At 37.3% G+C, this 17,722-nt stretch overlaps 1 protein-coding gene across 2 annotated transcripts in view; it reads right to left on the bottom strand.

Moving 5' to 3' along the window:
• Positions 1-6,053: 6,053 nt before the first annotated feature.
• LOC142107804 (uncharacterized) overlaps positions 6,054-17,722 on the bottom strand; it is a 105,469-nt gene continuing 93,800 nt past the window's right edge. Inside the window, exons 1-5 of one of the 2 annotated variants that reach the window (XM_075191423.1) lie at positions 13,021-13,141; positions 11,788-11,907; positions 10,306-10,455; positions 7,272-7,421; positions 6,054-6,353 (exon numbers count right to left, since the gene is read on the bottom strand). In XM_075191423.1, the coding sequence (XP_075047524.1) occupies positions 6,190-6,353; positions 7,272-7,421; positions 10,306-10,455; positions 11,788-11,907; positions 13,021-13,075 (639 nt within the window). In that variant the 5' untranslated portion in view covers positions 13,076-13,141 and the 3' untranslated portion in view covers positions 6,054-6,189. Of the gene's footprint in view, positions 6,354-7,271; positions 7,422-10,305; positions 10,456-11,787; positions 11,908-13,020; positions 13,142-17,722 lie in introns of those variants that run through there. The other variant, XM_075191424.1, reaches the window with a different exon arrangement.

Genomic DNA, 17,722 nt, shown 5'->3' with positions numbered 1-17,722 from the left:
GTTCAGGATGAAAGAGGGACATAGAAAGCAAGAGAATTGTGTGATTATTATAAAGCAGTTCTGCATGATCAGTCAACTAGAATAATTTACTTATCAATTGCTTTTAATTTCAATCTTGCAGAGAGTTTAGACGGCTAGTGGCTGCTGGTGGTTATTTATGCATATATAATAGCACAATAGACTGAGTTAGATATCATTCTGAACTAAGTAATATATTCAGTGGAGGAAGACAGTGTGCTTTTGGTCTGAATTAATTTTGAAAAAAAGTGAGGTGTTTGCGTGTGAGGGTCTATGCAGCTCCACACCCCAAAATAACACTATGAAAAGGATTCATTAAGAACAGCAAAGCAAAAAAAAGGAGCAAATGTGCTCCTGGACAACCCACGTTAAAATGAAAGGGGTGCAAATGAGTTTATTATTTTTCACATAAGTTAAATACTGGCTGCTTTTTCATGTAGCACACAAATACTTGATAGCTTTATTTTTTCACTGAAATTTAAAGGTGATCTAGGACCTGCCCTACCCCAAATATAAATCTGTCCCCACATTTTAAATTTACCTTTCTCTTCAATGCAACATGGTTTTGCCAAGGTGCAAATTTGCTCCTTTTTGTGCTTTGTATGCCTTAATGAATCAGACCCTATATACTCTAATTCTTTCTATTTTTTAATACTTGTCAATTTTCAAAGGGTCATTCAGTGACATATATATTTAAAAAGGGTGTTTGCGTGTGAGGGTTTTTTTTCTGGGCAACAACATTTAGCGACTGCATTTAGAGCATTGCAGTGGCTGCAAAAAAAAAGTAATCTGCCATGCCACCAACTGAAGCAAGCCCTTTTGATAAATGAAACAACATTTTTTTTAGTGTAGGGTGCAAGAGATAAAAATGTTTAAACGCTACTCACACACTAAATGTGGATTGTTACACTGCATGCATCACACAGAGTATAGAGGCAGTAACAATCAGAAGTCATTAGATGGACAGCGGCATCAGTAGATATTTAGAGTAGAAGAAACCTAATTGTAAAGAACTATGTAAATTGTTGTCACTATATAAATAAATGTTGATGATGATAAACGAAGGAGGCCTGCATCCATACTACAAAACTTCAAAGACTATGCACACAATACATTTTGAATACACTAACTGGCAGATGTCATTGGATGAACAGTGGTATAAATGAATAGAGTTAGATATTTATAAAAGTAAATAGACAAAGGTGGCCTGCTCCCATATCAAAAACTTCAAAGTCTAGTATTCTGCACTTCTCGATGGGCAGAGTGAGCTTTCATTGGTATCCAAGAGCAGAGTTTTCATACCTTATTTTACTTATATGCTCTGTGCCGTAATGCTGCCCATCTGAATCAAACCAGGGGACTCATATATATTTATGGGGAGGGCTGAAGAATCAGTCCCGTGTGGGAAGCTTTGTCCAACCCCAGGGTAAAGGGGGTTAACACTGGCCATAATGTCAGACACACCTGGAGATAAACAAAAGGAAAAGTGAATAGAACAACATATGTGGAGGCAGATAATGAGTACATGACATACATGTGCTGTTTATCTGAAAACTTGGTAAGTATGTCACTTAGGAATGAGATCACAAATGCATCTATCCTTAGCAAATGCATGTTACAAAGAAAGTATAAGAAATTTATTTTCAATACACTTTTGTGCTCATGTCACAACAGAACAAATCTGCACAAGTATTTTCTATTATTCCATTTATTGTGCCTGTCAGCAGCCTACAGTATATTCAGGTTCAAGATGTAAGTTACCAGGGGTCTACCTGTAAAGGTGTTTTTTAATGTTTATTCTTGATACTATTCACACAAGTGGTGGTGTAAACAGATGTCATTAAATTTAACCAACATAATTGTAAAAAAAAACTGACAACTAGACTTGTGGAAGACTCATCATGTGTGCTAGGCAGACATGTTTTTACATTTTTGTTCAGTGTGTTTTAACTAATAGATAGTTTTACTGACTTATTAGCAACATGAACACTGGGTTTCTAAGAAACTAATGGCTGAAGTGGGGGTATATACGGTGGGATGCCATACCACCACTTCTACTAGCCTTCATTGTATCTGGACTATTCATTTTTTATATTTATTATATGTAACAACAATTATATTGAGCCTTAGGTTATTAAATGCAACTATTGAAGACAAGACTTTAGTGAATATATCTGAATGTTAATTGATAACTATAAGGGGCAGCACAGTGGCGTAGTGGTTAGCACGTCTGCCTCACAGCATTGGGGGTCATGAGTTCAATTCCCGACCATGGCCTTATCTGTGTGGAGTTTGTATGTTCTCCCTGTGTCTGCGTGGGTTTCCTCCGGGTGCTCCGGTTTCCTCCCACACTCCAAAAACATACTGGTAGGTTAATTGGCTGCAATAAAAAATAAAAAAATTGACCCTAGTCTCTCCCTCTCTGTCTGTCTGTGTGTGTGAGTGTGTGTCTATAGTAGGGAATTTAGACTGTGAGCTCCAATGGGGCAGGGACTGATGTGAATGAGTTCTCTGTACAGCGCTGCGGAATTAGTGGCGCTATATAAATAAATGATGATGATGATGATTATAATATAATATTCAGTTCCTAGTGTGTTTTCTTAACACACTACACTACATCTATTCATTTTTAATCATCAATTCGCTGACATTATGATTTTAATATTGAACTTATGTACAAAATAATAAACCAATTTGCACCCCTTGTATTGTGAAATAGTTTCAGTATTAGTGCCTAGATGTAAGGACCCTTTACCATGGATTTTATATATATATATATATATATATATATATATATATATATATATATATATAAATATACACATATATATATATTATTATTATTATTATTATTATTATTATCATTTATCATTTATCATTTCCGCAGCACCTTACATAGTACAAACAGTAGACCATACAGGGTGACACATTACAGAACAATAAACACAGAGTACCAATGCTTCAGAAACTCCGGGCAGACATATGGAGTAAATACGGAGCAGAAGATTCGGTATGGAGACAGGAGGGGAGAAGGGTCCTGCTCATGCGAGCTTGCATCCTAAGGGAAGGTGGACAAAAAGGCACGAAAGGGAGGCAGTGATACGAGGGAGAAAAAGGGGAAGGGGAGAGGGGGGAGAACTGCAGAGTAGATGAGGGGTTAAGTGGATGGTTGGAAGGCTTTCAGGAACAGGTGAGTTTTGAGTGCCCGTTTGAAGGAACATAGATTGGGTGCGAGACGGATGGAGCGAGGGAGGTCATTCCAGTGCAGGGGGGCAGCTCGGGAGAAGTCTTGGATTCTGGAGTGGGAAGAGGTAATTAGAGTGGAGGAGAGGCGACGGTCGTTTGCCGAGCGCAGGGAGCGCGCATATATATATATATATATATATATATATATATATATATATGATACACATAACAGGAAAGGCACTCACGTTTGTAGATATTTCTCCAGTCTGGGTGCAGGAACTCCAATAACATGAATGTAAAAAATTGGTCTACCAATTTTTAATGGAATAAATACTTTAATGATCTGGAAAAGTCCTGTGAGTGCCTCCTAATTATACTATTTATATATATATGATGGTATGTGTGGGTGTGAATGTGTCTCTATACCCAATTTTTTTGAGGGAAAAACTTACTTTGAAAAGTGAGGTTTTTATAGCATGGGCCACTTACTAATGTAGCCAGTCCTTCCCTGCAGACAACCACCTCCTGTGAAATCAGATGATATTTATTTATTACCATTTATTTATATAGCATGACCATATTACCCAGCACTGATATGTGCTGTTTTTCCTAACAAACAAAGATCCAAACACAATACCTGCCTATAAAACTAATAGGTGGTATTATGTTTGATATATGGTTCTTCCAAGGTTTAAAATATGATACTTGCAAAGAAGATGTGTATCTTTTTTCACTGTAAACCTTCAGCAATCTGTTCATAGAAACATAGAATTTGATGGCGGATCTAGTGTGCCCATTGTTTTATTAACCTATGGTAACCTCAAACCCTATTTGATCCCTTATTCTTTATAAGAATATTGTTATGTCTATCCCAAGTATATTTAAACTGCTCTACTGTTTTACCCTCTATCACCTCTGATGGGAGACTATTCCACTTATGCACTACCCTTTCTGTGAAGTAGTTTTTCTTAGATTTCCTCTGAACCTACTTCCCCCCAATGTGTCCTCGTGTTCTAGTACTTTTCTTCCTTTCAAAGAATGTTTCCATCCTGTACTTTGTTAAAATGCTTGAAATATTTGAAAGTTTCTATCATGTCCCACCGTTCCCTTCTCTGCTCCAATCTATACATATTAAGATATTTTAGTCTTTCCGGGTAAGTTTTGGGCTGTAGGCCATGCACCATTTTAGTTGCCCTTCTTTGTACAGTCTCTAATGTATTTATATCCTTCTGGAGATACGGCCTCCAGAACTGAACACAGTATTCTAGATGAGGCCGTACCAATGACCTACACAGTGGTATTATTACTTCTTTCTGCTACTGATTCCTCCCCCTATGCAACCAAGCATCTGACTTGCCTTCCTCATTGCTTTGTTACATTGCTTACCTGTCTTTAAATCACCTGAAATAGTGACTCCTAGATCCCTTTCCTCCGCAGTAGTTTCCATAATAGTGCTATTAACACTATGTTTAGACTTTGGGTGGGTTTTTGAGACCCAAGTGCATGATTGTGCATTTTTGGGCATTAAACTGTTGCCACTCTATTGACCATTCCTCTAGTCTACCTAGATCATATATTTGTGCCATCTGCAAATAGACATACTTTCCCTTCAATTCCGTTTCCAAAGTCTCCAATAAAGATATTAAAAAGCATTGGTCCAAGTACAGATCCTTGGGGTACTCCACTGGTAACCTTTCCCTCCTGTGAATGCACTCCATTTACTATAACTCTCTGTTTTCTATGTTACAACCAAGATCCTATCCATTCATCCATTATTGATCTGTTATGGTTCAACACTCAGGCCAACACAGTGTGCCATGTATTACGGAAATGTATGAAACTGGGCGATAAGCCAGTGTGGCAGAATATAAAATGTAAGAATGGTCAATCCTGGCATGAACAAGATCCGCACTAGCATCTTTCAGGAGGTGGATATAGTCATAGCATCATTTGCCAACTTTAACACTAAAAAGTTTACATTAACATGCGTGGTACTCCCTGAACTACACTTTCATATATGTGAAAAAAATACTTTTAAATGTTTTTTACAGGATCAGTATGGGGCTGAAATCTAAGCTATGTGTTACCAGAAATGTAATAATACAACAGTCTTGTACTTTTTATACCTGATCAATTTGCACAAATATCGCAACATATTAATAACATTAAAAGGAAGTCAAACATTTAAGATGTACAGAATCTGATTATTTTGTTTATTTCCATGTTTGAAGCCAAAACTGCACAGCGAATTTTATTTGTATGATTATATGACTTTATGTACTTGTACTTTTCATAAAATAGCCAGTTATAAAACAGTGATTTGTATCGGGAAAGGAAACGCTTAGTACAGATTTATATTGTCTTTAGATTGCAACGAGAACAAAGACGACTTCAAGTGTATCAGATGATTAATATAGGGAATAATTGTGTGGTTGAAAAACGTGGTTTAAAATTTTACAAAAAGACGGTTAAAGAATTTTTTGATGAGAGCCTATGATGTAATGATTGCATTTAAGTAATAGAATACAAAATAAGACATATGACTAACAGTTCAGGGCTAATTTTGTCCTGTGTATGATGTTTTCGAAAATGTTCATTGGTAGCTTTGAGTCCTGCAAGATTGTTTTCTTCAAATACTGCTTCTTTGTCAAACCTATTATCTTGTTATTTTACATACGTATGTGTATTATATTATTATATGCATTATGACTTATAAACTATCGGTTCTGCATAGAAAAGGAAAAGAGCAGTTTACCTACTTGGATTGTGCAGTGATATATAATAGTGAGCTACATCACTGATGGAAGCATCTTGTTAAGGAAAAAAGCAACTTCAGAACAACTCCTGCGTACATTTAATCTTTTGTTTTATTTGTATGATGCGATACATCTAAAGCAGTAACTATGTTATTAATTCTTCATACATGTATCATGTTGCTAAATATGACACAGGCTCAACTTGCGTTTACAACTAGTCAAAAAGCAGTTATAAGTTTAATAATTTTGGAAGATTCAAGATTGTACTAGTTGCAGCTGTGCAATTAAATGTTTTTCTTTTTATTTCTTTAGTGCCTGGAAGTCCTAAAAATCCTACCAGACATCCACCTGTCACAATGCAGCCTTTATAAGAGATATAATTAACGCTGCCATCTGCAAAACGAAAAAAAAAATGTGTTTTGTGAAATTCCAAATGGAACACTTTATTTCTAGCAATAAATGTTTACAATATATAAGCATCAACTTAACTTGCGAAATAAAGAGTATAAGAAAAGTGACAAATGACAACACGCTGGACTTATACAAACCATTAAAATAAATATTGTTTTATCCTTTATATAACACACCATCTTCAGGGTACCGTTAGTGCCAGCACACAGGGCACCAGGCTTAATGCCCTGCTCCTTCCTCTTAATAGTGTCCATGGAACTTGCACAATGAAACAATTTTTATATAGTGTGTATAAACACTTTTATACACACTATATACTGTATATAACGGTGTTTAAAATATAGACTAACTAGGTGCATGTCCAGGGCATACAAATTTTTTTGTATTTTTTTTTTTTGTAATATTTATAGTTTACTATTTAGTTTTTACCACCACCTATTTTCCCAGTGAGCATATATGCATCGATATTCCTACCCAGGGTACAGGGGAACCTGAACCGGGCACAGTGCTTGAACCAGATTGTTGCTGATTTCAGCAACAATTTCTGGGGTGATATTATGACCCAGTTTATATATCCTGCCAGTCATTCATCATCATCAATTGCATATTGACCGGATATATGTACATCCTTGTGGTGGTTTGTCTTTTTAAAAGCAGAATTTAAAGTTGAAGGATGATTTTTAGCCTTTCATCTGTTTTTGGATGACAAAGAGAATTGAATACTGTAAATCGCTGGACTTCTGAATCATATAGTTACCCTGATTGAACAGTTGTCTAAGTTTTGCGTGGTCTCAAGGGATGTATTTAATATCATCTGTTCCACTGCATATATGTGTCTGTTATTACCATGCTACCAGTCTGACCTCTGCTATTCTCTAGTTGATGCAAGTGGTTACTTACCAGAGTACTGTACTACTCCAGCATAGTCTGCACACTGCATTTCTTTTCCAACACACGCAACAGTTCCGTTATCTGCACAGCCTTCTGCACTGGTACCGTTATAGCATCTTGGACACTTTAGGCCATTGGTTGTCAAATTATTACAGCTTTCTGAAAACAAAATTTACATTTCTAAATAACCTCATTTTTATTATCTTTCAACCAACAAGTTGGCTGTTTCACACACATAACACATTGTACCCATTGTATGCAACATACTGTCTACTGCTGAAATGTGTAAAAATGATGCAAAAAAAAAAAGTTAGCGGGGAAGCATAAAAGCACCAGCACATTCTATATTGATACCAACTACTCACACAGAGTCACTAAAATATGCAGTAAATACGGTATATATAGCAAAAACAATGAGCAAGTGAAAATATATACATATATTGCTCACACCAAACAATACAAAGTATTTACATATTATATATACACAGTAGTAAAGATAGTAAGACCTATGAACACTCTAATCCGATATTGATACTGTCATTTTACTATAGTACAGGAGCTGAATGAATATATAGACAATTAAGCTATTTAAATGGATTTATAGATGTCTCTTGATATATAAAAGGTACAAACACTGCACAAGATATACACAGGTTATTATATTCTGTGCTTTACTTTTCTATCCTAAGGTAATGGTAACAATAAATATAATAGTGTACCACAAAAAGCATAGTTTTATATGCTTTAATTGTGTATTTGATTAAGGTTTGAGTCTCTTCTTGTATTCGGTCTTAACTCCCGGCTCTTCCAGAATCTGTTTGTTAATTGTGTATGAGTATAACAGCTTATAGCCATTCAGAATTAGATTGATCACAGCACCAGGAGGCAGTGACCGGTTCATTTAAGTGTTTATGTTAGTAAGGATGGGGGTTTTGTAACAGGACAATGTCATGATATTAAGAGGGTTGTAGAGGTAATCGGGAAGCTACAGACTGAGAGTTACATAGTTAAAGGTGCAGGGTTCCCAACAACAAAAAGTAGGCTCCTATCAAACCTATGAAGTGGAAACAATACAAAGTAGATTCTGTTATGTTATCTTATTTCAAAAGCAGATACCATATTGTTAGCAAGGATATAGTTAGAGCCCATACTGGTGGCAAATATAAAATGCACAGACCCTACTGGTGATAAGTATACAGTGCACAGCCCATCTACACAACTCTATCTAGCAGTTTGGAGGTACACAGGAGCTGAGAAATGGGGCAGTAGTTTCAGAGAGTGTGTGGGTCGGAATTTTGTTTTTTCAGAATAGGAGCTATCACTGCGTGCTTGAATAGTGATGGAAAGATACCAGTAGAGAGAGAGAGAGATTACAGATTTTAGTTAAAGGCGAAATGACCACAGGAGACAGGAACCTGATTGGGTGGGGCAGGTGGTTCCAAATGTGGCGAGCAGCGCGGGCAAAGTCCTGAAGGCAGAAGGGTGGGGTGGTGATAGGTGATGAGGTTAGACAAAGTCATCCTTCATTACTATCATAGCAATATTTATTTTTAATTTAAGAAAGAGCTGCAAGATCCACTGTTAAAGATTCTATAATGAGCCAGTGAACTAAACATCCTTTGTTGGCACTAACAACCAGCCCTCCCCCAGCTCATTGTTAACTCTCCTCTAATAATTTTCAAGACATCCTGGCGTGGCCAGAATAGGTTTAGTTGCTTTTAATATGGCAGCTAAAAACATGATGGACTCTTTCTACACAACCACCCACCGCAGTGCTGCCAACTATTATCACCCCAAAAGTTCTACCTATATCACATGCTACTAGAGTCCTTTATACTGGTGAAGCATCACTGGAACCATGACTGGTATACAATATATGACTGTACAACTTTTCATCGTCCTGCAGAAGTTTTTACTAGTCAGGCATTTTTGACAAATAGACATTGTTTTGTCGAGGAACAAATATTTATCACACATTGTTTGCGGCAACTCTTCCCACCTCTCACTGGATCTGTTTTTTTAGTTTTTCTCATATGATAAAAAAAAAACAAAAAAAACCGTGTGATAACTGTTCTAAATCGGGACATATATTTGCACCTCAAAGTTCTCCCTGCTCACTTTCATATACTGACTGCAAGATCGCTACTCGCATAAAACAGTGCACATCTTTTATTGCAGTCAGCATCATCTGTCATTTACAGGAAAGTGCACAGTGGGGAATTTTACTGTATTCAGCTACAGAGATTATATTACTTCATCTTATACCCCTGTTCCATTGCAAATATATATATATATATTATATATATATATATATATATATATATATATATATATATATATATATATATATATATATATGTGCAATCCTCATATTCCTAGTGCTAATTTCTTCATTTAAGCTACAGAAAACTCTATTATCAGCATGGAGGGTTATTTAATCCCTTTACGCCATACAGCGGGCAAGCCTGGGTCTTATTCCCTGGGAGAAATGGAAATATCCCTATATGCCTCTATACTAAGGAAACCTAAGTAATAACATATTTTTAACATTTTCAGGGGATGCACTAATTATGTAAAAGTTATTATAGGAAGAATTCTGGAAAAGGAGCAGAGGGGGGATCCTACTGAGGCCTACATTTTTTTTTATAGCAAACGTTATTGTTGGCCAAACTATCTCCTGTCATGAAGAGGTTAACAATGTAAAAATCAGTAAAAGTAAAATATACAGATTTGACCAGCATCATCCTAATGTGGTATTTCAGTAAATGCAAATTAACGCTTAAGTTGATCTACAGTGATAATACATGTTTTGACATTCCCAAGTGTATGGATATATATTCCCACAGTCTGATAAAATTGTAGCTCTATATATTGTATATAAATATGCAAGAAAGTGTACTCTTTTATGTTCCAGTTTAGGCTCTTAGTGATTCCTTGCTCTCTTCTTAACAACTTTCTTTTAGACATTATTATAATCATCATAGTTGTATTAATGGGTTAATGGCCATTTAGGAATGAAAACCTTGCATGCATTTCCCCTTACCTGTGAAATTTAGATTTGCATTACTGCCGTCTCCTTTGCCACACTGAGTGCTGACACGAACATTAAAGTCAAGGCCGGTCGTGACGGTTAAGCATAGGTTACATAATTCATTTCCACATGTTTTTCTTATTGACCGAAAGTGTTTATCCTCTTTAAGAAAATGAAACAAACAAATAAATAGTAATTAAAAAGAATCAATCAAACAAACAAAAGCACTGAAAAAGAAAACTCTCAAAGCAAACTTTTTCATTACATTTCCATTTTGGGAGAATATGGAATTTGTGTATTAATGTATTATAATATAAATGTAGCTAAATAAATCTAGACTTCATGCAATTTAAATGCATTGTTTCAATAATTGATTATTTTTCTCCCCACATCCACCAAATGAGAAGTCAAGGCCACTTCAACTATGACAGGTGAACTAGCGAAACACTTATTCACTCTCTTATAATCTCTCCCCTTCCTTACTGCAACTTCCCCCTCTATGGCCTAGCTATGTCCCGTCATGCCCCCACTTCAGTTTACCCTCACTACCACTACCTACATTGTTCTTCTCTCCCGGCACTCTATCTCTGCTGTCCCTCTCTGCCAGTTGTTACACTGCCTCCCCGTGGCCCCCTTGGCGCACAGAAATAAATTTAAACTGCTCATCCTCAACTACAAAGCCCTCAAATGTTCCTCTCCCCCCTACATCTTGAACCTCATATCTACCCGCACTCCTTCCGGCCTCCTCCGCTCTGCCAATGACAGCTGTCTCACTGATTACCTCTTTCCACATCCCGGCTGCTTGTCTCCTGTGGAATGATCTCCCATGCCCTAACAGATTAGCAGCTTCCCTCTAAGGATTCAAATGTGCTCTTAAAACTAATTTATTTATTTAAGCTTATCCGTCCTCCTCCTAACTCCTTGGTCTTTGCTATCTCCTCAACTAGCCAACATAATGCCATCCTATTTGTGTCTTCTTCTTCCCTGTAGGATGTAAGCTCTTATGAGCAGGAGCTCTCTTTCCTCGTGTACTCCTTTTACTGGTACATCACCCTCTAGGCCTGTATTCCTACCCCTGTTTTCTTGAGCCCAGGCCTAATTCACATTACCATCACTCTCAATCACTGTCCCATAAATAACTTGATCCACATCACCAAGTTATCTGTGTGAACTGTTAAGTAGAAGATGTCTGGTCCTTGTATTGTTGTGTTTAGTCTGAGAATGTGTTATGTAATGTACTATGTATTGTTGTGTCTGTGTAGTTTATTCTACTGTATATGTCAGATATGGCATTGTGGACCGTATATGACACCTTATAAATATTTTTTAAAAATAATAATAAGATAATGATCAAAAAAAACTATATAATTATATACGTGTGTAAGTACTGTCTTTCTCATACTAATCTGGTGTTTTGCATATTATAAATCATACCACAATACAAACCTCACACATTCAGACACATTTTACTGCTCTGTGTAAAAGGATACATACCCACTACACAATATTCTGACATAGTCATGCATCCTGGTAGTGGACATGTTGTGTTCTTTACATTACAGCATTCCGTACCACCAATAACCCAGCATTCGTTGCATGTGAACAAGCACTGAGCTGAAAAGGGAGAAAAAATATTATATTAATTTTATTTATTGCTTTAGCAGTGATGTACACAGAACTGTTCTTGCACAAATTTCCTAAACAATAGAGCATGCAATCTAGTTTTCAGGTTTGGGGTATGGGGGCAAAGTGATTTTTCCAGAGTCATAAAGTCATGACAGTGGGATTTGCTCTAAGTTCTCAAGCAAGTTTCTTATTGCCTACAGCTACCTCTCACAGCCACTAAACTGCAGAACTCATTTTATATTAAATAGCAGTGTAGAATACAGAACATTTATGGAAGCGTTCCTTGGGAAAATTGCCTGCTCTTTTATGGGAGTCCAGGAGGTCACCACATTATTCAGGAGCCTCCCAGGAGAGTAGATATCTATGAATACAACATTAACATATTAAAACTTAGGTCCATAATAGTCAAAAAACTATATAATATTAACATTTAATGTGCACATAACATGACCAGAGTACAGACGTCTGACAATGTAGGTAACCTAACTATCTATCTCCATCTGCAGGAGAATCTCTTTAGTTATCAGGAATTTTAGGAAGTGTCCCTGATAAGTATAGATAAGAGAAGTTGCTGCAGAATTTTTCAAGAATCAAATTTCGGAACGGAACAAACCCTTTTGCTGAAGCGTGAAGTTCCAGTGATACAATCTTTGAAGTCTGTCTATCTAATATATAATTTCTGTCTGTATGTCTAGCTATCTAATCTTTGTCTGTCTATTTAATATATCTTTCTATCTCTGTCTGTGCAATATATTTTTCTATCTCTGTCTCTCTGTCTAATACTGTATATATTTTTTATGACTGTCTAATATATCTTTCTATGACTGTCTGTTTGTCTTTCTAATATAATTCCCTATCTCCATCTGTCTATATCATATATTTCTATATCTCCATCTATCTGTTTAATATAGCTTTCCATCTCTGTCTGTCTATCTAACATAGCTTTCAATGTCTGTCTGTCAAATATAGCTTTCTATCTCTAACTATTATAGCTTTCAATTTATGTATTTCTGTCTATCTATCTATCATATATATATTATATCTTTTATATCTCTATAGATCTGTCTCATGTTGTATTTGCTTCCATTGTTGTCTACTCACCTGCAGCAATTAGTGTCAAAAAGACACATAGGGCACCAATGTAAGAAAACTTCATTCTGCTGGGAGTCAGTTGGATGATGTTCTCTTGTTAGGATTGTGCTGATGGCTGATGCCTGATGACATATTTATATCTTAATGCAGTGAGGTAACATACATTGAATTTCGGGATTGTGAGCCAACTCTGCAACGTGAAACAACCACAAACTTATTAAAGTTAATCAAAAATGTCAACAGAGATCCCTGACGTTGTATCTGGCAAACGTTAAAAGGTGGAAGAAGAAAAAAAAATCTGCTGTTGCCTCTCTTTGGTTCTAGACAATGTAAATATACTGTATACTGTCTCTGTGTTTCAAAGAAGAGATTGTGCTGCACTTCCCTTTCTACAAATGTAGGACAAGGTATTCTGCAGACATATTTTTTCTCCAAATTTACTTATATTATCACAAATACAAGGTGTCTATCTGCTCACTCTTAAAAAAAAAAGAAAAAAAGCTCCATCACAAAGTAATGACTCATCACAAAGCATCTCTTAAATTTGGGGGTACTTATGTAGATAGTATGTTGTCCATAGCAACTCAACAGATTCTACCTATCATTTTTCTATTTCAGTTTATAAAAAGCAAATTCCCTTTTCTACACAATAATATGTGATACAGTTTCCATAAGTAGCCCACATTTCATGGTGATTTAGCGTTAGACACAAGTCCGTTTGCCACATAAAAAGGGAACTTGCATATAATTTGTCCCACTGCATATATACACAACTTCAGTCCATATTTTGAGTCACGCATATCTTGGACTTGCATTCACTTGTACTCGGAGAGGTTACTCAGGGTCGTTAATGTGTAAGATCAGTACAGTAGGGGCCTAAATAAGCAAACTAACTAAGTTAACCATGTGTCTGATTATGACCTTTTTTTTGCATCGGATGCATCTATACACTAGAAAGCTGGTGCTTGTATATGGGAAAAGCATGTGCTGCGTGCACAGTCTAGGAGGAGCGTCACTATGAGAACCACTCAATAGCGAAATGACCAGATCAGTGGTCATCTTTTCCACACAGTGAAGAGTCAGATTTTTCTACTCTCTTTCACGATCAGTCTAAATGCCTGGATTTAAACCAGTATTTTACATTTTTACTTTACTTCCAGTACTTCTAGTAAAGGCAAGTTTTGCCTTTAAAGCCACTGCCGTTTTAAATTTCCCCTACAAAGATGCCAAATATCTGCGACTTGCAAGATCCGCACTTTAATATATTTACCCCCTAGTCTCCCACACATATAAAATAACAGCACTTTATTTGATTACCAGAAGAGTGTCTGGTATGTTGGAAGCCCTGGAATGGACCTGATGAATGCAGCCCACCCTTCTCTCTCCATTCATAACCCTTACACCCAAAAACACTCTTTGGGAAGCTCCATCCCAACACAAACAATCTCCCTGGAGAGGTGGAACAAGGGTGAAAAGGGGTATTCTAAATGATGAAGAGTATCTAATAATCTATTATTTTATATTTAATTTTATAACATAAGAACAGAATCAGCCACAAAAGAATTAGAAATTGGTCTTAACAAAACCCTCCTCCCCCCACTAGAAACAGTATGCTTGTGTAAGTCTGTTGAGCAGTTGGTCAAGATTAACATGTGAAAGGCTGTGATCCCTTTCCTGTGGAAAGGTAAACTCCACCCACTTGTAAGTTAATTTTTTCTCTAGCAGAAACACAAAGCTTTCTCTTGTTATCCTGCTTTGACCCGGAAAGGACACGCAGAGACGGCTGCTGGAAACTAAGTTTAATTAGATGATGGTCTGTATATGCGAGGCCTGGGAAGGCAATTCACATTAGAATCTGGCTAGTAGGTAAAGTGTAATTGAATGGAAGGTGAGCGAATCTGGAAATATATAGTTTTTTCATGGTTTGTAAATGGTAGAGTTTGAATGAAGTATAATGGAGGTTTGAATGGAAGGTGGTCAAATCTGAATCCATATGTGGTAGAGTATATGAGAATGAATGATCATTTGTCATTGGTTAGAATATAGCTGAGATATGGAAGTTTGTATACAGATGGTAAATGTGAATGGATTAGACTGAGTTCAGATAAAATGATGTTAGTGCAAGAGTTATTTGGAACTTGTGTTGGTTTTAATAGTTAGATTGTGGTTTGGTATGGATAGTGTTACACAACTGCGTGCCTTGTAATAATGTTGCAATGCTGTGCAGATATGATATAGGTAATGGTATGGTGTTAGTCTGATTTGTATGTGATTATGTAGTCTAATAAGAACTGGGCCCTGTTGCTATGAAAGTTTAATTGGCAGCAAATTAGGCCATTACAAGCACATGTGATTAAGATGACTGACAATGTGTTGACTCCTGTAATGCTGTACAATTCCTGGAGTTCCTGTTATATTTGGGATGGATTGTTGGTTTAAATGGTAGCATTTGTGACTATTGCAAAAAATATTTAGAATTGATGTCTTTTGTGTAAAATAGATATTTGTGGTGTATTTCAAAGTATATTATTAGAGGTTTAAGAACCGAGTCCTGCTCATTGATAGTATTGTTCAGGAAGTGGTCAGATTGTTAAAAGGTAGTTTGTAATGGAAAACTTTGAAGTAATGTGGTTTATTGCTGAAGAATTTGAAATAGTTAATATGGAAAGATGGAGGAGATGTAGAAGCTACCATGTGAAGGGAATGTGGATAGTGAATAATGGCTGTTAGACTTTGACTGAGATAAGTGAAATTAAATGATAGATGGATAAATAGTGGAAGTTTTGAGATAACTGTGAGAAGATTTGGTTGTGGAATGTATTTTTAAAAAGTGGGTTTTAGAATGGAGTCTTGCCTGTGTGTTCTTTCCCCCTCACAGGTCTCCCCCCTTCTTCCCTCCACATATACACACACACACACACACACACACACACACACACACACAAACCTTTAGAAAATAGTTAGTCAAAACAGAGACACAATAGCTTGTATATTTTTACAACAGGAAATTGATTGTAATGTATTGTATGAAAAGAAATCTGTTGAGTTTGTATAAATACACTGATTACTGTTTTATAATATATACATAAGTTTTACAATTAGAATGTTAATAATACAACATGTTTTAAATGAAACTATATTTTGTGCGCAGTTTTTCTTGAAGATATGAGCATAACCTATTATATAAATATTGGTCCTGTGGATTTAAGGGAAAATAAGAATTATATTTCTTAGGTTGAATCAGAATTACCATTGCGAGGAGTTGGTTAACGGTAATAGTAATAAATAACATCATTAAATGGTCACTGGTGGTGCCCAAATCTCACAGCTGAATCAACTTTGTGAGATGGTCCTGGCGCTTGCTGGACGTTCTTGGGCGCCCTGAAGCCTTCTTCAGAACTATTGAACCTCTCTCCTTGAAGTTCTTGATGATCCGATAAATGATTGTTTTAGGTTCAATCTTACTAGCAGCAATATCCTTGCCTGTTAAGTCCATTTTGTGCAAAGCAATGATGACTGCATGTGTTTCAGGTAACCATGGTTAACAGAGGAAGAAAAATGATTTCAAGCACCACCCTCCTTTTAAAGCTTCTAGTCTGTTATTTCTAACTCAATCAGCATGACAGAGTGATTATCACGCGTTGCACCAGTTTAGTCCGTGTGATCATTGATTTCCCTTGGTTACGGCTATCTGCTGTTCAGCCTGGCATTCCTCTCTCATCGGATGCCATGTTGCCCAATGGTTTGCACATGTGCTAGCCCAGGAACCTTCAAAATCTATGCTCAGCAGAGATTGGATCATTTGCAGCCAGTTCTCTTTATAAGGGCCCTCCTACATTCAATGGGTGTCAGATCATCTGGTCTTTCTACCTGATAGGAAGTATCTCCTTTGACTCCTGTTCAGCTACTCCCGTGGTTCCTGACTTCGTTGATGGTGGAGCTCACTGCTTCTCAGCAAACACCTGTGCAGCTCACCGCTCCCCTATGGTCCCATTTCCCATCATCTCTTCACTACTACTTCCCTTCTACCTTACTGTACTTGGTAGTTCAGCGCGTTATCTGCTCTGTGCCCCCTTGAGGACTGTGACCTGCGGTTGAGAGCAGCTAGGCAGCGCCGATGCTAGGGTCCTTGGCGCCTTAGGCACACTGTGAAAATCAGCGCCCCCCCCCGCCGCAGGTACCCTGTCAATCAAAATCGGCGCTTCCCTCCCCTCGCCACATCTTTCCTTATCTTACCTGCATTAAGCTGCTCCTCTCTGCTCTGTCTTCTCCCCTCCACTCACAGACACTGTCGGGCCGTGATGAGGATGTCACGCCCGACAGTCAGTGAGCGGAGGGGAGGAGACAGAGCAGAGAGGAGCAGCTTAATGCAGGTAAGATTCATAGCCCCTTCCCCCCTCCCCTCCCCTCCCCGTGGATTTCTCGGCAGCTGTGCGGCGGGCGCCGCACAGTTTTAAACGACAATAGCCAATGTTTTTTAATTTTGAGGCACCCTGCAGAGCCCGCTAGGACCATATTCCCTTGCGGGAATCCCTAATGAATACCTCTCCTCTGTTAGACTCCGCACCTCTCTGAGGGTAAGCTATTACTCGAGCAGAGGTCAAGACCATTCCCATTATCTGGCTTTCGTGATAGTGATCCCCAACCTTGTCCTCGTCAACACTCTCACCTGTGTTAACGAGAGAATCACTGACCTGATGTCAGCTGGTCT

Source organism: Mixophyes fleayi, chromosome 11, assembly GCF_038048845.1.
Source record: "Mixophyes fleayi isolate aMixFle1 chromosome 11, aMixFle1.hap1, whole genome shotgun sequence".
Lineage (NCBI taxonomy): Eukaryota > Metazoa > Chordata > Amphibia > Anura > Limnodynastidae > Mixophyes > Mixophyes fleayi.
The sequence above is the reverse complement of the archived record's forward strand: the minus strand, read 5'-3'. Positions and strand labels throughout refer to the sequence as shown.